The sequence below is a fragment of the Aricia agestis genome, chromosome 6 (assembly GCF_905147365.1).
Source record: "Aricia agestis chromosome 6, ilAriAges1.1, whole genome shotgun sequence".
Lineage (NCBI taxonomy): Eukaryota > Metazoa > Arthropoda > Insecta > Lepidoptera > Lycaenidae > Aricia > Aricia agestis.
This window is the reverse complement of record NC_056411.1, coordinates 13,780,927-13,808,769: the sequence shown is the minus strand read 5'-3', so window position 1 is coordinate 13,808,769 and position 27,843 is coordinate 13,780,927. Positions and strand designations below refer to the sequence as shown.

The 27,843-nt window shown below is 36.2% G+C and overlaps 2 protein-coding genes across 2 annotated transcripts in view; one reads left to right on the top strand and one right to left on the bottom strand.

Annotated features, from left to right (window-relative positions):
• The window catches only part of LOC121727862 (flotillin-2), a 235,204-nt gene that overhangs the window by 125,248 nt on the left and 82,113 nt on the right, over positions 1-27,843 (bottom strand). The window lies entirely within an intron of this gene.
• LOC121727859 (glucose dehydrogenase [FAD, quinone]) lies at positions 4,644-25,531 on the top strand. Its single transcript, XM_042115896.1, has 5 exons — positions 4,644-4,698; positions 5,694-5,978; positions 22,479-22,897; positions 23,586-23,731; positions 24,002-25,531. The coding sequence occupies exons 3-5, from the start codon at positions 22,645-22,647 to the stop codon at positions 25,457-25,459; spliced, it is 1,857 nt and encodes a 618-aa protein (XP_041971830.1). The 5' UTR covers positions 4,644-4,698; positions 5,694-5,978; positions 22,479-22,644; the 3' UTR covers positions 25,460-25,531.

Sequence of the window (27,843 nt, the reverse complement as noted above, 5' to 3'; positions counted from 1 at the left end):
ACAACAAAAAATGTGAGTTAGGACACTAATGCTTAACAGCGACTATTTAAGAAACATAATATATGTACCTGACCATGGCCACGTACAACAAACAGGTTGATAACAGGTCAATCTGTCGGCAGAATGAACGTAGAACAATGTACAAAAAGCAGCGCGCGCCTCGTGAAAGCTCCCGACTGCTGTGACGTAAGCCCGTTACTGAGAACTTTCGATTTCTGGATAAAATTGAAACCGTTTCCTTACTACTACAAAATATAGTATGATATTGAATCTTTTGAATACTTTGCAGTTACTACGAGGGCTGCCTTTTAAGTTTTGTCGTTTGGAATAAATAAAGGCAATCTAATAGATTATCACCATTTATTGTTTTTTTTAAGAATTCTTTGCGATATTTAAAATGCTTTTGCATGCGTTCAAACCAGTTTTTAAAACCCAAATTCCAATCCGACGTTGGGTAGTCAAAATGGCCGATTTTTACGCGTAAACAGCTTCTTCAGGTGAGCTTAAACGTTGGCCACAAAGACTTTGCTTAATTATGTGGAACTTATTAAAATCCTTAGGGCTCAAGCCAGGGCTGTATCTAAAATTTCAACGTTTTGGGTTCACAAAAACATCTTTGTTTTACTGGCGATGTGCGAACATGCGTTGTCATGGCCAGGAACATACGACGTCTTGAATCGTTTCTTTCGAAATTCGGTGATGACTTGTGGCAAGCAAGGTGTGGTATACTAGTCTGCGGTAACCGTTTTGCAATCTTCGGGCACAATAGTGACGATGTGACCACCCTTTGTCACACGGGAGGCAAACATTTTTTTTTAAAGTGCTCTGTGAGCCTATATGACTTCGGTCGATTTTGGCTCATTCTAGAAGACCCAGACAGTAGACTGCTACTTAGAATTTGGATCATAAGCATATATCCAAAACTCGTCACCATTGAGCAAATTATAAACGTGCTTTGACTCTCCTCGGTTGAATCGCTGCAGAGTTTTGCGACAAAAACTAACACGGGCTGATTTTGGTCATCTCTAAGCAAACAAGGTATCTTACGAGAAATTACCATTATTACTCCAAGTTTTTCATGCATGATTTTTTGGATAGTGGTCCCTGAAATGCCCATAGATGCCTCTATTTCGCGATATATCACATGACGGTCTTCATAGATTAGCTGCTGCACTGCTTCAATATTCTCTTGCGTTACGACGGTTTTTGGACGACCATCACGTGGCTGGTTACTGAAGCTAGGGTGTCCACTTTAAACTTCTAAATACCAGCGTTCTATAATCCTAAGAAATGTTTCTGCATCACTAAGTACAGAAGTGATCTCCTTAAAAACGCCGAAGTCGCGATAATCAACTTCGTTAGTTGTAAAAAATTTGCGCACGGAAATTTTCCTTTAACATTTCCATTTTTACAACCGACTTGTCACCTTTGAATAGACGATACAATAAGACTATTCGACCAATCTGAATAATTTCTTTTGTTTTTGAAATGCAAATACAAGAAGATTAAAATCCCATATGGTTTTTTTTCAATAATCGCGGGAAGTTTACAAACGACAGAACTTAAAAGGCAGCCCTCGTACTACAAAATATAGTTTGTGATACCGAATCTACATTTGGATACTTTGTAGTTGATATATACAAAACTATTATGTGATTGTTATTATTAGCATTTTGGATGAAAATGTATGTGAGTGTGCATATTCTGATAAAGTAAGAAAGAAATAAATAATCGGCCAATCATTAAAGAGCAAAAATAGGCCAAAAATTGTGTTTTTTTTTTGTATGTATATTACACATAATAAAATATTAAAGTACACATATAATAAAGGACTTCGTGAAGAATTCAAGTGCTTACCTATTTCCATTATTGATATAGAGCAAAAAAGGCCGAAAAAATCACTTTTGGTGTATGGGAGCCCCCCTTAAATATTTATTTTATTTCGGTTCCAGTATTTGTTGTTATAGCGGCAACAGAAATACACAATCTGTGAAAATTTCAGAAGTCTAGCTATAGCGGTTTTTGAGATACAGCCTGGAGACAGACGGACAGACGGACAGACATCGAAGTCTCAGTAATAGGGTCCCGTTTTTACCCTTTGGGTACGGAACCCTAAAAAGTAGGTTATTAAACAGATATAAAAATTGGCTGAAGTAATGCCAAATCTGTTGTGCTCTAAAAATAACCAAAGTCGAACTCAAATTTTCTTTTAAAATTAAAAGATTTTTCTTTTTTTACGGTTTTCGTCTACAATGATCTTTTAAAAATGCGCCCCTCGTTGAAAGGATTTTTCAGAGACAAACTTCCTGAAAAGCTATTTGTCACTAAACAGGCTCTTTCGAAGAAAATTTAATTATTATTTAACTTTCATTAAAAGAAAATGACACAAACTTCTTACGTTCTGTCAAACTCTTAATTAAAGTTTAATTATCATAACATCTTTGAGTGCGGCCGTAAGACTTTAAGATTACGATCAAAATGAGTGTTATATCCGTACCAAATATGTAGGTGATGATGATTGATAGACACAATTTGTAACTGCTAACCTCAATCACTCAAATTAAACTCGACTTGTGGATCTAACGCGAAACATAACACATTATATCACCGCCATATCGCCTACAGCTGTTACCTATACGACACATGCTAATTAGAAGCTACTTGTAAAAGTATAATTGGCATTAAAGGATTTATTTTATACTGAGGCTGTTTTGGCACGTGGCTGAAATCATACTCACGTTCTCCTGACAATATCACCCGAGTATCATTTTGCATGTGGCATTCTGGTATTTTCTGAGTGGCGTTTAGTTATATGAACCAAAATATGTTAATGTTAATTTCAGCTACTACAGCGGCTTCACATTCATGCCGTCTTGACTGTACATCGACGTGCATCTATGTAAGTCTATAGTTATGACTCAATAAGCATTAAAATAACTTTTACTATTAAAATGATACAGCGCATACGCCTTTTCCGCTTTTGCTTTACTTAGGAATTTGTGGTCGGCTTACACTGGAAAAAATCTTAGATTTCACAATATCCTTATGTAATAGGTATACTCGTTAAGTAACACAATATGATCTAGGAGTAACAATCACAGTACCTAGTCCTAATATAATGTTTTTGCTAGCCAAACAGCCTATCCATATCCATACTTTATATTATTAATGCAAATGTGTGTCTGTCTGTCTGTTACCTCTTCACGCCCAAACCGCTGAACCGATTTTGCTGAAATTTGGCTTGAAGATACTTTAAGTCCCGGGAAAGGCCATAGGATACTGTTCATCTGCTAAACTGCTTTTGGCGCAACGGAGTTGCGCGCGTCATCTTATCACTATAGATCTCGATCGATTTCGACGACCTCTATCGTTATTTCGCTTCCTTCCAAGTTAACCAAATTGTATATTTTTGTCATGTTAAATCAAATTAGATAGTAGTTCCAGGTCCCCGTACATTTCTCCCATCGTCCTTTAATTTTAAACATTGCACGCCACAAAGAAAATATTTTCACTAAAACCCATTATGCATGCCGAAAAAAAGGAAAAGTTATGAAGCACCCATATTCATTACTATGCGAAACACTCGTGACCCACTTCATGGTGATTCAGCGTAGTAAAGCATTTTACACCACGAATAAACATATGAATTTGTAATCCTTGTTGCGGTTGAAAAATTTTCACAACTTTGCGCCTTGAATGTACAATTTCTTAACCTTGTAAATGATGTCGGTGATCAACAATTTAGGCAGAGCAGTCTAAATATTGCGCTTTAACGTGCAAGAGTCAACCTCTGCGATCAAATCAAATTCCAATAATGCCCGACAAAATAAATCAATCAAATCGATTCTCATAACTTTATGCAGATGGCGAACCCCCAAAAAAGGATTTACTTTGAATTACAACGGAATTAAAAATTATTTAGACTAGAATGATTTCGTGGCTATTTTTGTTTACCGACAGTATTAGTATAAGTTCCCTAGAACATTATTAACCTGATCACTATCAAGCTAATTTTTCGTGAGTAGCTTCATTTTGATAAGACGAACAACAATTTTAACAAGTCCTCGTTGACTACGGAATTGACAGGTTAATAGTTACTTATAGTATAATTTAATAGTACTTAACATTGTCCTACAAATAGAGCTATCCATATTTTAGGACCATCAAATCGAAATATTAAATCCTTTCTATCTCTGTTAGCTACCACTTTCGATAATTTTCGCAGAGGCAATTGTTGTTCGTCTTATTAAAATGAAGCTAATCACGAAAAATTAGCTTGATAGTAATCAGGTCAAAAAAATGTTTTAGGGAACCTGTAGGTAATATATGGCTTCAGAGAAAACACAATATTATCTTATTGTCACGAAAACAACTAATTCCGTAAATATTCACTATACACAAAATATTAGGCAAACTAGGAAAGCCCGAAACCACTAAGCTCACCTGTCGAAACCTCGCGGTATTTTGTAATGCGATCATACGCGTGAAATTCGCGTCCACTTCCTAGGCGGCTCGGTGTTACAAAATTTGTCGTTCGCGGCGGGCGTCGGGTCCAACCCCGACCCACAGCTCCACATAGACCGTAACACGTTACGTCTCCCGGCGTTGCACCATCGGCGTCGCCTCCGCCGCGCCAGTCGACACCGCGTACTCGCCCGCGTCGCCCGCGATACATACCGATCGCTAATTGCTATTCTAGTAAGTTTGTTTACATCCCAAATCAAATAAAAAAAATGTTTTTTTTTTTAAATTCCATTCGCAGTAATCGTCGGTATTACAGATGTTATGTGCCGATGTTATAATCTTAGCTAACCTAACGTAACGTCTAGATGTGTTACATAAAATCTGGATAGAACGCGGACTATGTAACTTCTTTATTACTTTTCAATTTAAAAGGTTAATTATTTAAGGGTTCAACATTTAAGTTTTTAATATATTGTAAGACGTGTGTGCATAATTAAATTTTACAAAATTACAACATTAAAAGCGTGACACGAAAAAAATATTTGAAAGAAAATATTCCGCGAAATAAAATTTAACTTGGTTAGTGGTTACATCATAATATTTTGTTAAATAATAAACTTACTGAATAATAAACTGAATGTGACCTTTAAAAAAATAAACATTCAATATAACTTACGGGCAAACGGCCCACACATTCCCACCACTGCAACTCCTGTGTCGCCAGGATCAACAGTGATAACCAACCACGAAAACCCTTTCGTGTATTTTTTTTTAATTCTATTTCGTGTATTCAATATAACTTAAACATTATTTCAAGTCAACGCTCTATACTTTCAAGAGAACTAAATAATTTAATAAGTAAACTGTTTAATTATTTTTTTTATCCACTAAATCCTCTGTTATCAGAGAACTTTACTTGTCAGTAAAAACTAAGCAGCAGCAATACCTGATATCGAATAACGAAATTACATTCACTATTAAACTGATATATTTAGTAATATTTTATTTTACTTTTTACAAAGTTTAGTTTTGTGTTGTATAGAGCAAAATCGAATCGTTAATATTGCTCACTATCGGACCTCACTTAAAACTTAAGTAAATCAAGCATAGTTAAACCACAAATACGTAGTAGTTACAAAAACCTAAAGGTTATCTAAGACATCAGTGGTTTTAGTAAGAACCCTATCATCCCACGTAACATCCCTAGTCATATCGTCCTACCTTTTCAGCCCCTAGGTCCTACAGCAACAGTGACATTTCGTGAGTGTCTTCAACAGTGACGTCGTTTTTTAACCGGGCAGCAAGAGTGACGTCACACTTCTCAACCGGGCAGCACTTCTTAACTGGGCAGCACCAGTGACGTCACACTTCTCAACCGGGCGTTAGTGACGTCAGAGCTCTTAACCGGGCTCACCAGAGTGCACCAGTGGGACATTAAGCCACAATCAGTGGACAGTCAGTGACCGCCGGTTATCTAAACGAGCTGACGCAAGAGGACAGCATCAGACATGACTGTGAGTATTACTCAACTGACGCTAATTGTTTCCGTCTGGAACTATCTTCATAATGGTCTCATCAACTCATCGGTGGTTACTTTCGATCTTCAATGATCAACCAACACCAACAGCTGAAAGAATGAAGTAAATGATTTTGATAGTTGTTAAGTCATAAAGCCCTTTTTATAATAGCTCCTCATACCAATTTTAGTGTCAGTGGCTGAATCACCAATGCAGGAATCATTTTAAAGTGGTCAAGAGTATGCCGCAATACTCAAGGTCACTCTCTGTTCTTAATAGACAGACTCCGACACGACTGATAAAATATCAAGCAAAAGCCCTACTTTTTGTATTGTCAACAATCAAGTGCCAGCATTGTCCTGACCAAAGTTTAGAACATCATTTTTAGGTTGTTCCAACGCGGAAACCGAACCCACGACTACGTTAGTCGAGTCCAGCTCTAAACCACCGGAGCGTTTGTGATAATAATAATTAACTGACTCACAAATCGAGAGGGATTTGGGAAACGGTGTCAACTGTCAACACATCTGAATAATTTTATTACAACACAAAAGCCTCAAATTAAAAAGTCAAGGACGAATTTTTTACCAATTAAAGAGGGTAAGGCTCAGATCGGTATCAACGACCTATATACACATGTATACAGTAAAAAGTACCATGAATAAAGGCCATAATACCAAGACTTTCTCGTGCACAATTATGTAGACGCAGATTGTTCGTTGATGTCTTTTCTATGGGCGATACATTATGCGAACTGACGTTGCCTTAACGTATTTCTTGTGCAGGCAATTACACTCAAATGTTGCACATTAAATCAATATGGTTTTTAGTTAACTGTACTTTATATTACACTACATGATGCCCGCAACTCCGTTGCGCCAAAATTAGTTTATTCTATGTCCTTTTCCAGGACTCAAAGTATCTCCGTACTAAATTTCAGCAAAATCGGTTTAGAGGACCTTTTTCAACGTATGTTACAAAATATATAAGGTTAGGTTTAAGCTGTAGGTGTAACATCAATTACATAAACCACAATTTTAATAATTTGCATAAAGATTTATGCTCTGATAGCGTTTGTCTTTTATACTTCGTTGGAATCGTTGACAATAATTGCAAATATTTATAAAAGACAACGACAATTGTGACGGAGTACCGCCGAGTTTTGGGTACTTTATCACTTACCTTCAATAGATACAAATGAGTCCCACATACCCGTGATAGAAATGTCCAAATACCAAGAGCTTGCGAAAAGGCATTTTCGTGCACGTGCAGACAAATATTAAATGTTATAATATGCAGAGTTAACCTAGTAAGATTAAGAGTAATTAACGTTGTTACAAGTTTTGTTGGGCTATGAAATACTAGCTCTTTTCTATTTCCTGGAAAACCTGAGCGTGGAAAATAGATTCCACGGTAGCCATGCGCCCGCGCATAATACGAGCTGAAATTATGTAAAGAAAATGCGTGAAGTTATGACACAATGTTGGCATATTGTTATGTACTCTATATTTTGTTTAAGCGACGTGACGCGCGTTGTCAGTTAACACTTTAACAATAAAAATGTGGGAATTTTTTTACGGCCATCTATTGAAATGATTTGGTTGACAAAACGGACAATAGTTTACACAAATACGTGCGCAGAAAAGAAAATCACCCGGGCAGTGCAAATTTTCCAACGGTGAAAAGTAGCCAGTGGTCAGCTTTATGTGCGAGTCAAAATTCATCAAAATCACTCGTCATTTGTGGCTTTTTCGATACAAATTGCAAACAAACACATATTTATATTTTATTGAATTAGTGTGGTTATTTAGTATATAGAGATTTCTTATAAGATATACTTGAAAATTACACTAATATTTTGTTTGTTTAATTGTAATGAATAGGCTCAAAAACTACTGGACCGATTTTAAAAACTCTTTTACCATTCGAAAGCTACATTGTCCACGAGTAACATAGGCTAAATTTTATTTTGTTAAAAAATACGATTCCGTATGATATTTGGATTTTCTGACACAAGGTGTAAAAAAATCAACCAGAAAAGTTACTTATTTTGCGTACGCTGTCTAAACTATAAAAGATAGAACCATAATATTAAAATGTTCTAATTACATCATAGTAGATCTTATAAATATCTATAAAAAGTCTGCGATACAATATGTTACATAAGGCACAACAACCATTTTTTTTTATTTAAAAACTCGATTTTTTTACTACATTTAAACGCGTTTATTTTACTCATGCTATTAATCCTTATCAAAATAAATTATTTGATCACTAAGTGCAGTTCATGTAGATAACATTTGGTCTTGAATGATTCAAATTGGACGTTTAGTCAGGGTTCCCTAGAACAATTGTTTTTTTTTTATTACTATCAAGTTAATTTTTCTGAGTAGCTTCATATTCATAAAACGAACAACATTTTTATCTGCGAAAAATCTCGAAAGTCTACTTTGAAAATAAAAAGATGCAAATATATTTTTAATAAAAAATTATCTATACTAATATTATAAATGCGAAAGTATCTCTGTCTGTCTGTCTGTCTCGCTTTCACGCCAAAACTACTGAACCGATTGTAATGAAATTTTGTACACAGATAGTCTAAAGCCTGAGAAAGGACATAGGCTACTTTTTAACTGGAAAAAGGGGTTGCAAGGGGGTGAAAATGCGTAAATTTGGTCAAAATAAGTTAGTTCCAAAAATGCAAAACAGATGGCGCCAAGAGTCCCCTAGATCGCGCTATTGCTTGCTCATGCGTATTTCTATAAGAGGTGGTACCATGTTAAGTTGAATTTTTCGACTCTTTCGATTGTTATACACGTTACTAACTAATAACTCACCTACCAACTTAGATATCAAATTCAAAAACAACAGCGCCAAAACTACTGAACCCATTGTAATGAAATTTTGTACACAGATAGTCTAAAGCCTGAGAAAGGACATAGGCTACTTCTTACTGGAAAAAGGGGCGTGTTTATGCGTAAATTTGTTCAAATTAAGTTAGTTCCAAAAAATGGAACAGATGGCGCCAAGGGTCGCCTAGATCGCGCTATCGCTTACTCATATGTATTTCTATAAAATCATCACATCTTAGTATTAATAACATTACCTCAACATGGTACCGGTACCATTTTGAGTTAATGTTTTGATTCTTTCGATTGTTATACATGTTATTAAATAACTCACTTACCAACATAGATATCAGAAACAACAGTCTACCAATAATAAAATATACTAAATAGTTTATGGGTATTGGGCAAAGCTAAAGTTGTGTAATGCATTATGCATTATGCAAACTGAAGTCCACGCGGACGAAGTCGCGGGCAACAGCTAGTATATATATATATATAATCTCGGGATCGGCTCCAACGATTATCATACAATTTAGTATATAGGGGGTTTCGGGGGCGATAAATCGATCTAGTTAGGAGTCATTCTTTACTATACCGAGCAAAGCTCGGCCATCCAGGTACTAATAATAATAATAATAATTTAAATTATAAGTTTGAACGCTATTAGTTCGCTGATTTAGTATATATTCGTAAGGATAATATTTATTGAAGTGATATTTAAAAAAAGAAGACACCATGGTAACTGTTGTCGGTGTCACACGTAATAAATAATGTAATAAAATGTAACAGTGCAGTGTTTGAAATTCAATAAAAAAAATCTATCCATTGTCAATTTGATCACAGACTTCAACCATAAACCAAAGAGTAAAATTCGTGTGTATAGGCTTGTCATTAAAAAATATGGTAGTGTGCACATTGTAGTGTGTTTAATGTTTAATTTGTTAAAAATGTTTATGAAAAAAGAATAACAATATTGGCTCGATGCACTCCTTCTCCATATAAACTATCTCTGTGCGTTCATGCTCCTACGTTTCCGTATTTCTTGTAAAAAGGGGTCCAAAGTTTTTCTCTCGCGTATTAATATTATATAGGTTCCGAAAGCAGCGTAGGTGCTTGATGATATGATAAACAATAAATAGAATGTAGCAAAATATTAATATATTACATGTTGTCGATAAATAAAGCTTCCAGCGGAGCTAAAATGGTCGCATTCAGCAATTCCTCTCAATCAATTCAGCAAATGAATTGTCAAAACTGTCAAACTGACAAATGTCAAATTAGTACGAATTACCACAGATCGACAAGGCTTTCTATAAACGTGAGCGGGGGCGCTGCACGTAAAAGAGAACTGTCATAAAATGACGTTTTTGTATGATGGCAGCGTTAGTTCCTTTTTTCGCCATGTTCATATAAAGCCTTGTCGATCTGCAGACATGAATTGCAAGCAGAGTGACCATTTTGCAATTTTAAGAAAATGAATCATATTGCGATTCATATTACGATTCTACATAGCGACCATTTTAGCCCCGCTGCACATTTTTATGTACCGCAAGTAATATACCTAGGTCAAGTTAGGGTAACATACCGGTCTATACATATAAATAAAATTGAAGTGTCTGTTTGTAATATTGAAAGAACCGTTTCTTACTACTTGCATATGAATGTACTTACGATACATATACCAAAATAGCATTTTTTACAATTTTTTCTGTCTGTATGTCTGTCTGTTTGTTCCGGCTAATCTCTGAAACGGCTGGAGCTATTTTGACGGGACTTTTTTTGGCACATAGCTGATGTAGTAAGGAATAACTTAGGCTACTTTTTAACCGACTTCCGAAAAGGAGGAGGATATATTATTTCACTTTTTTTATAAATGAACCCTAAATAGGGGATTTTTTTCTCTTTTTTATTATCTTTGTTATCACATTTCGCTGACGCGGACGAAGTCGCGGGCAACAGCTAGTTACATAATATAACTCCTCATAGCGCACCAGCCATATAGATGTCGGATTATTATATAAGAGTTAAGCAAAGCCGTGACTCAATGTGTAAATTTTCGTCATTGTTTACTAAATGTTTAATTATTACTAAAATACCATTTAGTATTAAACATCATGTTTTTAATTTTTATTGTATCGTTCACGCAAGAAACATTAATTCAGTATGTTTTATATTGTGCTACAATCTACATGTTGTCTACAACGCAACGTTGCGCAGAAATTCGTTTGTTGCGAGGAACCGCAGATACTTTTTATGTACAGGGTGCAATTAAACCTACCGGCCAGATTTTTTTAGGGCTTAGGTATCATTAGGAGAGTCCATTTAACCATAAAATAGGCTGCAAAATTTTTTACAATAACATAATATTTTGTCCCACTTAAAATCATTTGCAGAACCGTCACTTCGCGGCGGTGGGTAGAGCGGGGGTGACGCGGAGGCAGGCGCGCGCGCGGGGGCACGTAACGCCGCACGCGCCGGCGGCGACGCGTAGTGTCCATTAATAGTGGTGTTTTCGAGGATAACTTTCGGAGGCTATTTCGCAACATTGTAGTACTGAGTGATTATAAAAGAAAAAATACCTGTATTTTTATTTTTAACAAGGATTAATATAATATCGAAATTTCGCCGGAAGGTTTAATTGCAACCTGTATATAGGAACTAATAAAAAAATCAAACAACCGATACACTTTCGTAATTACGAGTATATATTATGGTATCTTAGTATAGCTGGGACGACGATCTCAGTTTAGTTGCGGGCCCATTAGATACGAGTAGCAGGAGATCGGTCATCTTAGCGTTCATTGAGAGAGGCCTATGTCCAGCAGTGGACGAATATAGGCTGATTTGATTGATTGATTATAGTATCTGCAGTATCTAAATTCTAATCCATGAATGTCTTATTTTTCACTCTATATCTCTTCTTCATCTGAATTTTTGTCATACATGCTTTTCCGAGTTTACATACTGAAAATCATTTTCTAAAAACACTATAATGACATACATACCAAACTAACTCTAATTTTAATCAGCGAATCCGTTTCACGCGTCATTTTTATTTAAACAAAGACAATAAAAGTCAGTCACACTTTTTAAGATTAGAGCGATTTACCAAAACCAACTAAGTCGAATCACGCCGCGATATGCCTGTTAGTTATGTAAACATCGATTCTATGGAATTGCGTAAATTATTCTTTTTTTATATTTACGATCTCGGTCTCGATATGTAAAGAATTGTGTAAATTGTGTGACTAAATGTATAGAGAGCACCGAAATGTGGGTCTCACCGAGATGTGGGAACAAAGCACAAGGTTCTTACAGTATTTTACAATAAAAACAAAAATAGGCTATAGAATATGATTTTCTCAGTCTATTACATCCGTAGATTCTAAATAATTTTACAGGCAATATATCCATCACTATCGTTATAATCATTGCCATTTTCATCAACTACAGATGATTTAGAAGTCATATAGTGTAAATTTGATACTTTCATCTAAAATCACTTCTCTTGATTTGAACTATGGAGTATATCCAATAATTTTGTTATATTGTGTAGTTCTGTACGAATAATAAAGGTAAAGCGCACTAAGTACAAGTTATGTAACAAACACAGGTATTTGCATGCCACTAAAGACTTATCTTTTTAAACACGCACTTTGTATTGTTGTTTTTTGTCAGCGAGCACGCAACCATCTCTATATTATATGTAACACCACCATTAAAATTAAAAAATAATTTATAGTTTATATAATAAACTTTAATGAGCGTAAAAATTTGATTTTTAATAATGAGTAAGTATTTTAGTTTTGTATATAATTTTTTTAATAATGAGTCGAAATCGAAAGACTTTACCATCTGGTTCTTTAACAATGACATGAGAAGCTTCCATTAATATTCATTCAAAATAAGTAGGCCAGAGTAGAAAAAAGTAGTACTTACTTACTATAATATTAATTCTTAAAAATAAATTTAAACGAAAAATTGAGGATTATTCTTGAATAATTCGCCGCTTACGCGCCGAGTGCGGTTAACCAGCGCGGATGGTCGAGAAGAATACAAATCGTCCTTGCATAACTCGCCGGCTAAGTGACGCGGCCGTCGTGGTAAACGCTTGTGAAACTTTATGTTGTGGGTAAAACCGGCAGTGGCGTGGAGTTCTGTAACTCTAATTTTGTTTCTCATATTCTTAGGATGAACATTGATATTTCTTCTGTAAAATTTTGAGCACCTCTTTATAGATCTTGGCAACTTTTCTGATGGTCCACGGGCTGCTTTCGTGAAAATTCATGAATGAAAGTGCTTGCGAGAATCATTGGAATCCTAAGATTATCTTTGTGGTTTTTCAAATGTTCTTCTATCAAAGCAAGTTAATTTGTCTTTGAACCTATCTACAAATGCTACATAAGTTGAAACAAATTCAAATAAGTATCCTTGAAATATTGTATTTTACAATACTACTCGTATAGATTTTCGACGTCGTACCGAAGTATGAATTGCACATCATATTATGTGCAAACGCTGTCGTCGTGTAACGTGTTAAACATTCCCAATATTACGTGCTAAAAGAATGAAGCAAGTGCCAAAAACTATTGTTTATTTCCCAATCGGTTTACTTTGGTACCTACCACCTAAATCATTGCGAAGGTTGCAGCAAATGTAGAGTTAAGATAGAAAGTATTTGGTGCTACAGTATATTAAATTATTTTTGTTCCCTATACCTAAAATGTATATTTGCTTTCAAACAATATATATGAATATTTAGTTTTATTTATTTCAATCTTCGAAAAAGGAATAAATAAATATCGTTATACGTAAAAATTTCACTGCAAATAACTTGATTGAATTCTTGAGGTTATGAATTTTCGATTACTTAACAAACTAAACCGTAATAGCGAGCATGCATAATCAAAACCATAGCATGAGCGATCAACTCCAAATAACGTGCAGATAGACATACAACAAAAGCCAACACGCCGTTTTAAATAATAGGAACTGTTTTACCTTACATAACATAATGAGGCAACACATTTTAGTGATCGTTAAGTATTAACCACGATAACTACCATTCTTAATAACTAAACCTAATCATAATGATTGGGCACTTTCCAATAAGAAATTGAATAATTCCCCAGCGTATAGATACTAACAGAGTAACACCTCGACACGTAACTGATCTTACAAATGCTAAGTCATCATCGGCAAGGACTTCCGACGTGTACTAACATTTTCTTTATAAAATCCATATAAATGGAAACTAGGATACGATATGCCCGATGGTAAGCGATGATCGTAATGTTACTAGTGACATAACGCACTTGCGGTCCTTGACAAAATGTCTGAAGGTAAGCGGTGACTGTAGTAGTAACTGGTACTATAGTAACTGGTGGATCTTTGCAATTAAATCCCTATTTCGCTTAGGCACGGCAACACCTTTAAAGGCTGGACCAATATTGATGGATTTGAAGCAGATAATGTAGAGTCGTCCACAAGCTATACTAATAATAATAATAATAATAGCTCCCACACCGGTTTCGGTGACGGTGGCCGGTTTCATTGCAACCAGGCCAGCTACGCAGGAGTAATTTTATAGTGCCCAAGTGTGTGCGCAGTACACAAGAGCACTCTCTATTACTTTACTCTCATAAGTCATAACCCAGTGGGACGGACGACCGACACGACTGGCGAGAGATCAGGCGCAGGACCGACTTTTTACATGCCCATCCGACGCATGGATCATCTTATTTTTCAGACAATCAGGTGACCAGCCTGCATTATCCTAACCAAACTTGGAAATAACATGTTTCCAACGCGGGAATCGAACCCACGACCTCCGAGTCAAGAGCCACGCTCTATACCACTAGACCACGGAGGCGTCACACAAGCTATACTAATAATATTATAAAGCGGAATAAGAGTTTCTTAGTTTGTTTGAACGCGCTAATCTCAGGAACTACTGGTCCGATTTGAAAAAATCTTTCAGTGTTAGATAGACCAATTATCGAGGAAGGCTATAGGCTATATTTTATCACGCTACTACTAATAAGAGCGAACAAATAGAGGAAAATGTGGAAAAAACGGGGGGAAATTATTTGAAAGGGCATATTTGAACGCGCTAATCTCAGGAACTACTCGTCCGATTTGAAAAATTATTTCGGTGTTCGATATCCCATTTATCAAGGAAGGCTATAAGCAATATTTTATCTCGCTAAGGCTAATAGGAGCGTAGAAATAGAGGAAAATGTGGAAAAAACTTCGTTCCAAAAGTATAGTAGAAAACAAGCCCTGACTTAGTTAGGGAGGTGGTTTAAATACTAAGGCACAGCAAACAGCTAATAACATTAGTATAGCTACAGATGTCATCAGATTATTCGAAAGAAAAAAAAATAAACATAATTTAATCTAAGCTTAGTCCTAACCGATCATCCAAATAAATTGCATCAACAAAGAAGATCGCTTACATAATGGGGTAAGCGCGGTAGTCAGTCGGCACTCAGTTCGGAATGTCATCGAACACTGTCATGACATAACAGAGAAATTAACGCGGCGGCCTTCACCGACTGACACCGCTAATCAGGTCAATATGTTTTTTATTATAGAACCTTATTTAAAATAATATTTCCTTATATCTATATATTAATACGTGAGCCAAAAACGTTGTATCCCTTTTGACGAAAAATGGGGAAACGTAGGTGAATGAAATTTGCACAGTTACAGTTTACATGGTGAAGGAGTGCATCGAGCTAATATTATTTTAAAAAATGCTTTTATCATACATTTTTTTAACAAATAAAACATTACACACACTACAACACACACACTAGGAAAAATGACAGATTTTTGAGTGACAAGCCTATACATACGAATTATACTCTTTTATTTATGGTTGAAGTCTGTTGACAATAAGGTAACAAATTGAAAATGGATTATAGTTTTTTTATTGAATCAGATACTATTAGACAATGCTTACACTTGGCTTACACGGCCAGTCTGAGATCAGCTGAGTCCTAGAGACAAGAGTTGAAAAAAATATGATAAAGTCAATATTTTTTTACACAACCGAAGATAAAACCTCCTCGTTTTTTGGGAGTCGGTTAAAAATATAGGTAGTAGTCCTAATGTCGTTGAAACTAAGGTCGAATTTCGACCATTGGGCGATCTCTCGTCCATACAATAGTGCGTTTAAACAGTAGCGAAAATATTAGGGTAGGTAAAAATTTTAACAATATGTCACTGCCGCACTCTTTATATTAATTACTCAACTGAAGTTTTTGCCAGATACTGTATATTGGCCTATATTATGTGAAAATCTTCACTTAATTACAGTTATTAGGTTCGCAATTTAATGAACAGTGTCCAGCATTTTTTTCGGCTTTCTCCTATGAAAGATACATTGCAGGTAAAATAATGATTGACCCGGTCAAAACATCTGTATATATTTTGTATTTTGAGCTTGTTATTTAAAGTGCAAGTTGCAGCATTCACGTCATTCTATTGTAAACACAAAATTATTCTCTGTCATTTATTATTTTTTTTAAAACTTAAGAGGTGTCAAGGGACACCCGAGTGGAACGAAGTTATTTCTTATGTTCAAAAACCCTGTATTACTTAAGTAATACAGGGTTATAATACAGTATATTAATATATACAGTATATTAATATACACTCAAAAAATTAAAAAAAAAAGCCACCTACTGACGCCCGAATACTAACAACGTGTCGCTGTACTTGATTCTCGAAAACGTTGACGCACAGGAATACTGTCAACGCCCTCTGCCCCTACCATGCAGGTACTAATAAAAAAGTGTCCTTACAACTTTTTCAAGCTAGCCCAAGGCGCAACGCGCGATAAGGAACCACGTACCAATAATGTTATAAACGTACGTAAAAGATACGCAAATGAGGCAATGTCACGCTGCATATAACACGAACATTCTGTAGAAAGTTCGACAAACGTCCTTCACCCACAGACACAGATATTAAACTCGACAAGTCGCAGACATCAAATTTGAATAAAATCACATACGAGGCCGCGCCGCGGTCCGAACGGACGCGTCCGGTGAGCGTAAGCGAGACGTTATAGTCGTTTGCAGGTTTTTATTTTTTTTTATTTTATGAAATAAGGGGGCAAACGAGCAAACGGGTCACCTGATGGAAAATATCTTCCGTCGCCCATGGACACTCGCAACATCAGCGGCAGCGGCGGCGATACCGTGCAGCTGCCGCTGCGGCGCCGTGTGTAAGGGCCCATAGAAATACAAGGATGAGTAGTGCAGCGGGGTGCGTGTAAACAGCCTTAGTGTAGATAACTCCTTAAGATGATCTTCAAACCAATTTGGTTCTTCATTTTCGGCGTTTCAAAAAAGAACACAAATCACAGACCGACAAACAGACAGTCACATACTTAGTACGGATAGTGTGGTTGAAAATATAATTGTTTGAAATATTTTAACTTAATCTTGAACAACATTAACCTGATATTTGGAACACTTCAGCTTTTTCCCCATTTGATAAGAAACGAACTGGGTCGAATAAATACAAAAGCTGAAATGTTGCATTAAATTTGCAGAATAGGGGTACCTACCGAGCTTTCACGAGATACAAAGACGCAGAACGGCTCTTCCGAGTTCCGCGCCTCCAGGAAATAAAACTTACGTAACGCAATTGCCAATCACTCATTACTCTTATTAGTATTGCATTAGCGTTTCATATTCGCCTAATGACGTATGCTAATGATGACAGCCGGTGTCGCAACATAACAAACATTATCATTATAAACTATTTCCAGTGACCATCACCACTTCCATGTGATGATAGGTTTTAGGGCAAAACACCAATTAAGGTTCGCGCACACTTTGTCGGCGCGTGCCGGGGTAGGTCGGGGCGCAGCGCAGTGCAAAATGCGCTATGGCACACTATTGCCAGGTTGGGTCGCATCGCATTGACGGATTTTAACACTCACTGTGGCGGAGCGTGCCGGGGCGCGACACATGTGCCACAACGGCGGCGCGACACACGCGCCACAACGGCGCGCAACGCATTGACGGATTTTGAGTTCAGTCATTTTTGAGTTCAGAGAAATAAACAAATGGGTACGATGAATGCAGTGTGCATTCATCGTACTTCTGCAATAGCAGCTATATTTGCAGAATCAGCATCTTCGCGAGCTTCAGATTGATCATTTTTATGGTTCCGGTCGTAACCAAAGAGCAACAGAAACGGGACTCTATTACTAAGATTTCACTGGCTGTCCCAGACTTTTTCTTCCAACAATCCCCCAATTGTCCCCCATCACCTTAAAAAACCGGGGAGATTCCCCCTAATCTGGCATCACTGCTGACGGCGGTGCGGGGCGTGGCGGGGGCCGAGGCTTGCCGGGCCGCATCGCATCGCATCCGCCGGCCGCTTGCACACTGTTGCCGGGGCGCAGGGGGGCTTGTCGGGCCGTGTCGCATTGACGGAAATCCGCCGAGCAAAAATCCGCGCCGATGCGCCCCGGCACAGTGAGCGATACGCGCATCCGCTTCCATACAAATTGTATGGAAGCGGATTTTTGCGATGCGCCCCGGCACGCTGAGCCCCGGCACGGCCCGTCTCAGTGTGCTCACCCCTTTAGGGTGTAAAAGCAATACATTACAATGTCAGTAAATCATTCGACTGAGTCTGGTTGAACAGTTTGTCTCATCTCAATATAATTCTAAACACTTAAGTTCTACATCTTATAGTGATATTAGCACCATAAGATTTTATTTGGCAAACTAATGTTTTTTAATAAATAAATTATACATAGTATGAGGGAGCCCTAGAACAATTTTTTTGTGATTACTAACAATCTCTTTTTTTGTGAGTAGCTACATTTTGATAAGACGAACATTTTTAAAAGCTTTTATTTAACTTGCTCTGTATGTATGTAAGTATGTATGTTCGGGTGAAATCTTGGAACTCAATTTTAAAGTAGACATATTTAACCGATCGAGCTGAAATTTTGCAGGCACGTTTAGTTTGGATGACAATACATGATATTGTATGTGACATCACTCTAAATCCAATATGGCCGACCATCCAAGATGGCGAAATAGTTATTTTCTATGCAGTTCTACAATATGGATATTAAATGAAAGGGCTTTTTGAGAGTAACTCGAAAACGAATGTAATGTCATACTACATCCAATATGGCGGCTCATCCAAGATAGAGGTATAGTTATTTTTAATGCACTTCTGCAATATGGGTATCCAATGAAAGGGCTCATTAAGAGTAACTTGGAAACGAATGTAATGTCATTCTACATCCAATATGGCGTCTCATTCAAAGTAGGTGGATATAGTTATTTTTAATGCACTTCTGCAATATGGGTATCAAATGAAAGGGCTCATTGAGAGTAACTCGGAAACGAATGTAATGTCATTCTACATCCATCGGGTCGGGTCGGGTCGTGTCGTGTCGTGTCGTGTCGTGTCGTGTCGTGTCTTGTCGTGTCTTGTCTTGTCTTGTCAAGTCAAGTCAAAACCATTCGGGCATTAGAAAATGCCTGGTTGAATCCGGTCATTTTTGTTAAGTGATATTTAATTTTTTAGTCGTAAAATTAAGTACGATTTCTTAAAGACTTAATAAAAAAAAGGAGACCTAAGAAATCTAGTCAGAGATTTAACTAAAAAACAAAAAATAAATTATAGGCAAAAAACTTTTTGAAAAAAAGCTTTTATTTACTTAAATACTTTAAAAAAGAAGAAAATAAATTTCTCCTTAAAAATTCTAACTAATAAGTTATAACCTCAATATATTATACAATTTGCATGATAATAAAAGCTTGTCGCGTGATTGAACAATCTGTCAATATTTAATTACTTTCATAAAATTAAAAATATAATATCAGTTTACTTAGTTAAATTGGCACTTACTAGTTTATTATTAACAAATCACGCGACAAGCTTTTATTATCATGCAAATTGTATAATATATTGAGGTTATAACTTATTAGTTAGAATTTTTAAGGGGAAATTTATTTTCTTCTTTTTAAAGTATTTAAATGAATAAAAGTTTTTTTTTTCAAAAGTTTTTTGCCTATAATTTATTATTTTTAAAAAATCTCGAAAGTGGTAGCTAACAGAGATAGAAATGATATCCATATTTTAGGACCATCAAGTCAAAGTATGAAATCCTTTCTATCTCTGTTAGCTACCACTTTCGAGATTTTTCGGAAATAAAAATGTTGTTCGTCTTATCAAAATGTAGCTACTCACAAAAAATTTGCTTGTTATTAATCACAAAAAAATGTGTTCTAGGGCTCCCGTACTATAGCATATTAATTGTGTGTATTGCAATATTTTAATACATTAGCCAGAAATTTAAAATTGAAAAAGTTTGCTACGTTTCTGTATTTGAAGAGTAATGCGCTCTTAATTTATAAAGGGGCTTAAAGCTACGTACGTAACAAATGTTTGCTATTTTAGTCAAGTAGGCACACGGTGTATTAAATTGACTCGAGTAGGTACGTAATATAATAGATACTGGTTTTGCTAAACCCGTATTTTGCTGCCTCGAGGACGTAGGCGCGCAATATTTATAAGCTCTAGTGACGCATGAGGATTTAGGAATTTCCAACAAGTAGGCCTGCCTCTTTTGGGAGTCAAGAGATTTAGAGCACGTTTTCAAGTAGGTAAAAATAGTTTATTTCTGTCACATACCTACTGCTGAAAATTTAGGTCGTAACCGTACCTACACTTAGAGGCAGTAAATAGTAGTAGGACTAGGGCCCTCCCCATTGGGGGAGTTGAGACCAAATTTCATAATTGCACTTCGACTTTCACCCTATTTGTTTCCAGGAAAACCTTTTTATGAAATCTTTTTGCAACACACTACATGTAATTTATTATTTCTTATCTTTAGCTATTAGGCAACTTTTTAAAAATAGATCGTCCCAGTTCCTTTTCAAGGACTTCTTACCTTTCTCCAGCCTACTGCCTTCAAAATGTCAACTGACTCCACTCTTGTTCGTACCTAAAACAAAAAAGATACATATTACTAAACTTCATGGTTTATAAAATTATCTACTCTTATCTATTATCTAAGATAAGCATGACTTTTCTTCTTCCTATAGAAAGAGCATTTTTTTACTTTTGTATGAGCAAACTCATGCCGCCAGGGCATTGACCATACAAATCACACACAAAAATGCTCATTCGTCGCTGCACTTTCACAGTGAACTCTACATAAAGGGCACAAACAAACCCTAAAGTATTGTCACTTTGTTATGTTACACCCTGAAGAAGATATAAATTATATTTGTTTCTCCATTTGCATTGTGTAGGCCCTGAAAATGCAAACCGAGTCTTACTCACTTGGGCACAGACAGATTAAAGGACGTACGCTAGCTAGGCTATTATATTTCATTGCTATTTCTTATGTATTAGATTCTACTCTATGTGCACGAGAGGCAAAATACGACTTTTGATGCTTAAATACATTTAACAATAATACCCAATAGATACCAATTATCAACTAACTGCTAAGTAGCAGTAAATTCAAAAGATTTATTTTATTGCTGTTAAAGAATTACGACGTGCCAACTCAGCCACTTAGGTAACTTAATTACAATTTGTGATGCATCATGCCTGCGAATTAAAATACGTCTAACGTGTATTTAAACCGTAATTAGAAATAAAGCACGTGGCGAGAACAAATCACGTTAAAACAGTACTAAGTGCTTAGTCAAAATGCATTCGTCAGTTACGATAGCGAATCTATGTCAAAAATGTATGGGATTTGACAATAACGCATCGCAAGCGCGATGAAACAGCGATGCGTTATGTCAAATCCCATACATTTTGGCCATCTTACTTTGGTTAGTATCGAAACTGGCGAATGCATTTTGACAAGGAGGCCTAGTTCCAGTTTAAATATACGGTTAAAAACGAATCCACATTACCTATGATTTGGAAATAAGGTTCATAAGTTATCTTCTTATAGTCTTCGACAATAGGTACATGTTAAAGGGCACTAGTAAAATAAATAATAATTATCGTTCGTAGTTACATAAAGAACACGTATTACTTAGGGCCTTTCCACACGACGTATTTTTTGCGCACTGACGACACGCGTTTCTGATGCGCTCGTTTTCTGCGCGTTTTCATCGAATTTGGCAGATATAAAGTTTAAATCGTGTCGGCTTCCTGCCGTTTGCTGAGCGTTCAGCTTTGTATCGATACAAACGCAAGTTGAACGCTCGTATACGAGCGCAAAAATCGTCGTGTGGAAGGGCCCTTATATAACTAAATATAATTCTATTAAAAACTCTATAAAATAGAGTTATTATCAGTAATTGCACCTTGGTATGTAGTTTTATGAGGATCTCAGAGTTCAGACGATATTTAAAACATATGTTCATAATATCCTATAATCATTTGACAATAATAATTTACTACTTATAAGAAACTGGATAATATTATAAGAAGGTTTAATTTGTAACTGGTTATATTAGTTAAAAAATCTGACCTTAAACTTTAATCTTCATTTTTTTTATCTTCACTTAGTAAGTTAGCTGTTCACTATAAAATTATAAATAAATATTATTATTATAATATTACATTGAACCCCACAACGATGACATAATTCATATGATACAGACTTTAATCTAAGTTTTTTTCATTCCAGATACAACCGCCGAGGACGCGCATCAGTTCTTATGGTGACTTATAATATGTCGAATCGTCACCCATCAATTGTGATAACGAAGAAAGATATGAAAAGTGAACCGCCTGATCGACGAGAGAGATTAGTTTGAGAACCTAGTCAAAAAACATTATATTTTATACCAAAAATGGCAATACACGTACTTCTAGCGTCGACCGCACTGAAGACGGTCAGTGTGACCAGTTTATGGTTGATTCCCCTGCTTTTGGGCGCTTTTACGTACCACAACTACAACTCCTACGATCCCGAATCCAGAATACAAGACCGGGAGCCGAAAAAGGAGTATGACTTTATTGTGGTCGGCGGGGGATCGGCGGGCGCCGTCGTCGCTAATCGCTTAACAGAAATAAGGGGTTGGAACACTCTTTTATTGGAAAGTGGTAAATTTCATTTGTCTATGTTATGTCTAGTACCTGGATGACCGAGCTTTGCTCGGTATAGCAAACACTCATTGACTTCGTGTTACTTAATAACGCCATCTGCTGGTCGTTAAAACAATTAGTTGCTCACAAAATAGTATCATTATTCGCCAATAGATGTCAGAAAGAGTCATATCTTTCAGTTTATCGATTATTGATAAAACACGAATAAAAAGACATTTTCTAAAAATGATTCCTAGCTAGATCGATTTATCGCTCCCGAAACCCCCTATATACTAAATTTCATGAAAATCGTATGTATAACACCCCTCTTTTTTGTCGGGGGTTAAAAAGAACAAAAATCGATCGTCACCAATATTATCTAATTTTTGTTTGTTTGCATTGAATTAGGCTATGAACGTAGGTACCTACTATGAGGTCCCGGGCAACAACCTTAAGTTATTAAGCTACAAGTTTTAAAATCGTAATATATTATGTATTGAAACAGCGAAAATTCATATTAAGTGGTAATAAACCAATAAGAAAAAAAACTTAAGAATTTTCCTTATATTGTGTTCAAAACTAATTAATTACTTGAATAATATGGAACAATGACAAAAAAGTTAAAGCAAATTATCGATCTTTAATGTCACGGCGAACGCCCGACCTTTTAATAAAACTTATTCGAGTGATTTTTAACATTTTTCAGGTCCAGACGAGAACGAGATCACAGACGTCCCAGCTTTGGCCGGCTACCTTCAGCTGACGAAGCTAGACTGGCAGTACAAGACGGAGCCAACGAACTACGCTTGCCTGGGTTTCAAGAAGCGACGGTGTAGTTGGCCGAGAGGAAAGGTATTTGTCGCAAAAACGTTACGTTTTTTTTTTATCTACATATCTATCTATCTGCCGTTTGTGTCCCACTGCTGGGCAAAGGCCTCCCCTCTTTCCTTCCACACGTTCCTATACGATAAAAAAATTAAATATATATGAATTTAATCAGATTACCTTACTCTATAAAATAGATTATAATAAGAGAAAACATAAGTTTTGTCCAAAAGCAGTAAAAATTAAAGAAAAATCCTAAAGCTATAAATTTAAAATAAATACATTTTCCATTTTCAGGTGCTCGGCGGTTCAAGCGTTTTAAACTACATGATTTATGTGAGGGGAAACCGTTACGACTTCGACCAATGGGAATCGTTCGGAAATCCAGGATGGGCCTATCGAGATGTACTCAAATACTTCATCAAATCCGAGGACAATAGAAATCCATACCTGTCCAAAAGTAAATATCACGGTCGGGGTGGATACTTGACAGTGCAAGAAGCTCCGTGGAGGACACCTCTAGTTGCGGCCTTCGTGGAGTCGGGAGTAGAAATCGGCTACGAAAACAGAGACATAAATGGAGCCATCCAGACTGGCTTTATGATGGCCCAAGGGACAATAAGAAGAGGGTCGAGATGCAGTACCGCAAAAGCATTCCTGAGACCTGTACGAACACGAAGGAATCTGGATATATCATTAAACTCACAAGCGACTAAAGTACTCATAAACCCTCTAACTTTAAAAGCTTACGGCGTGGAATACGTGAAGCACGGCGTTAAAAGAGTCGTTTACGCCAAGAAGGAGGTAATATTATCTGCAGGCGCCATCAACAGCCCACAGCTGCTCATGTTGTCCGGCATCGGACCGAAGGATCACTTGAGGGAAGTCGGGATTCCAGTATTAAAAGATTTGCCCGTCGGGGAGAATCTCCAGGACCACGTCGGTGTGGGCGGTTTAACTTTTCTAGTCGACAAGCCTGTTGCGATCGTGCAAAATCGGCTGCAAGCATTCCCAGTCACGATGAACTACGTGGTCAACGAGAGAGGACCCATGACCGTTCTCGGCGGCTTAGAGGGAATCGCCTTTGTCAATACAAAATACGCGAACAACTCCGGTTTATGGCCGGACATACAATTTCACATGGCACCAGCGTCGCTTTCGTCGGACAACGGTCAGATAGTTCGAAAAATATTAGGACTCACTGACGAATTATACAATACAGTATATAAGCCGATAGTGAATAAGGACGCCTGGACGATAATGCCTCTGCTGTTGCGACCGAACACGAGAGGGTACGTTCGGCTAAAATCGTCGAATCCTTTCGACTACCCGATTATGAACCCTCGATACCACGAGGATCGTCTGGACGTAATTCGGCTAGTCGAGGGTATAAAGATTGCCTTGCAAGTCGCCAACGGGAAAGCTTTCAAGCAGTTCGGTTCCAGGCTCTATATGAAGCCGCTACCGAACTGTAAGCAGTTCAAATTCATGTCGGACGAGTACATAGAGTGCCAAGTGAGAACGATCAGTATGACGATATACCATCAGTGCGGAACGGCGAAGATGGGACCGTCCTGGGACCCCGGCGCCGTGGTTGACCCCCGGCTCAGGGTGCACGGTATAGAGGGGCTCAGGGTCATAGACGCTAGCATAATGCCGACTATAGTGAGCGGTAACACTAACGCCGCAGTCATCATGATCGGCGAGAAAGGGAGCGATCTAATAAAACAAGACTGGTTGAATCGAAAAAGATGACAATAGGATCATTAGATAGATAGGGCTCTTATGTAAATATTGTAAATAGTGAAGAGCGTAGTATATAATTTAAGTAAGGATAACCAAATTGTATATTAATTTAGAGATTTTATATAAAATCACAGTTCATTTTAGGTCTACTAAAATAAATTATAAAAAATTATAATATACTCACTATATAAAATTTTATCCTCATGGAAGACTTAACTTTATAAAAAAAAACGTCTTATTGAATTTAAGAACTCCAAATATTCATACATAGAATTCGTCATTAATTAGGTAAAGTTATAAATATTTACTTAATTTTTTTTAAATTCGATACAATCATTGTTATGAAATGTACCATTATTTGGCTCAGAAATTTTTTAAACTGAAAACATGTTTTTCTTCTGCTCTTGTTGCATGTACCTACAATCTGCCCAAAATATCTATCGACTTCGCTGGTTGCAATTCAGCTACCTTTTTATGTAACTTCGGTGACTACATTGCTTATGGTCACAATTTTGACGTTATTACTTTTTAAAACACAATTAAAAAAGTTGTAATGTCAATATTTTGAAGTTTATACTTTTTAATTGACTTTTAAAAAGTTCAAATGGAAAATTGTAACCATAAGCAATGAGATTTATATTCATCGAAGTTATATACATAATAAGTAAATAATAAGAATAAATAAGTCTGATCTAATTACGACGTAAACCCTATATTTTCCAAAATAAAAAGTAGCCTATGTTACTCGTAAATAATGTAGCTTTCGAATAGTGAAAGAATTTTTAAAATCGGTCCAGTAGTTTTTGAGCCTATTCATCACAATTAAACAAACAAACAAACAAACAAACATACAAACAAACAAACAAAGTTTAGCTCTTTATAATATTAGTATAGATTAAGTAAACATAAAAAGAAGGATTTTTTTTTATTTCGAAAACTATTTGAGATAATCAAAATTTGAAAATAGATCCTTAAAGAGCAGAAAATTTTCTAAAAAAATCCTAGATCCTGGAACCTTATCTTGGGGCACGGGAGTGCCCCCGCCAAGATGAGCCAAGCGAAGCGCGCAAGGGCACTACCTACCTTTTCTCGAAACGTTTCGTCGTATTTTTGAACCCTCGTAACTTTGGTTTGAATAATGCCAGATAGTTGAAATTTTTAAGATATAATGACATGGGTATAGTTATTAAATGCGCAAATTTTGAATATCGTAGCTATTATACTTTAGATTTTATAGGTGTCCAAAAATCCACAATTTGGTCACTGACTCACCGATCATCAAAACTGTTAGAGTACTTCCTGAAGTCTTAGAAAGCTGAAATTTGGTATGTAACATAATATTAATACTGAAACAACATAAAAATTATCAAACCCAACTTAACCTATATCCGTACCATTATAGAGCAAAATTAGGCAAAAATCTGTGTTTTTTGTATGGGAGCCCCCCTTAATTTTTTATTTAATTTTAATATTATTATTAAATATTAAAGTAGACATATAACTAAGGACTTTGAGAAAAATTCAAGTACCTACCTGTTGCCATTATTGATATAGAGCAAAAAAGGCCAAAAAAATCACGTTTGTTGTATGGGAGCCCCCCTTAAATATAAATTTCATTTTGTTTTTAGTATTTGTTGTTACGGCGGCAACAGATATACATAATCTGTGAAAATTTCAACTCTCTAGCTATTACCGTTCTTAAGTTACAGCCTGGAGACAGACAGACGGACAGACATCGAAGTCTCAGGCCACCGATTTTGACCAATGTGTAGAGTTTATAGATTCTCCTCGTGCGGCTGACACATTATAATATTATTATCAAATATTTTGCCGCGCTTTAGGGTAAAATTAAGGTTTTTAGATTTAGGGTTGAGTATGTAAGGTTAGAAACTTGGCTCTACATGAGATCTCACTACTTTTTGACACGACGAACTATAATATTATGTTCTCATCTTGGCAACATTTTTACATGAAAATGTTTTTGGTGGGATCAATAATCCTTAAAGCTTTAATTGAGCGGCGAAAATAACGGTAAAAACGCGTGGTTCGGGTTTCGCGTGATTTGCCGCAATCTGCTACGTGAACTAAAAAAATATTTTAAGTAATTAAATATAAATATTAAGGAATAAAAAAATTTGGAAACTAAGTAGAAATATTAATAAACAATAACTCGTTAACAAAAATAAATTATCACAATCTGTTTAAATATGCCTCGAAAATGTCTAGATTTCTTGTTCTGAAATAATCAGCGTTTTTATGTTAACATTAAAATGGTGACTATTAACAAATTAACAAAAGCATAACAATTAAACAAATTGTGATAATTAATTTTTGTTGACGCATTATTGTTTATTGATATATCTACTTAGTACCTAATTTTTTTTATTTCTTTA

Bases quoted from the DNA above. Each gene is read 5' to 3' on its own strand.
- LOC121727859 (XM_042115896.1), top strand. From the start codon at position 22,645: ATGGCAATACACGTACTTCTAGCGTCGACCGCACTGAAGACGGTCAGT. The intron at 22,898-23,585 runs GTAAATTTCATT...AACATTTTTCAG, and splicing joins CACTCTTTTATTGGAAAGTG to GTCCAGACGAGAACGAGATC. The intron at 23,732-24,001 runs GTATTTGTCGCA...TTCCATTTTCAG, and splicing joins GTAGTTGGCCGAGAGGAAAG to GTGCTCGGCGGTTCAAGCGT.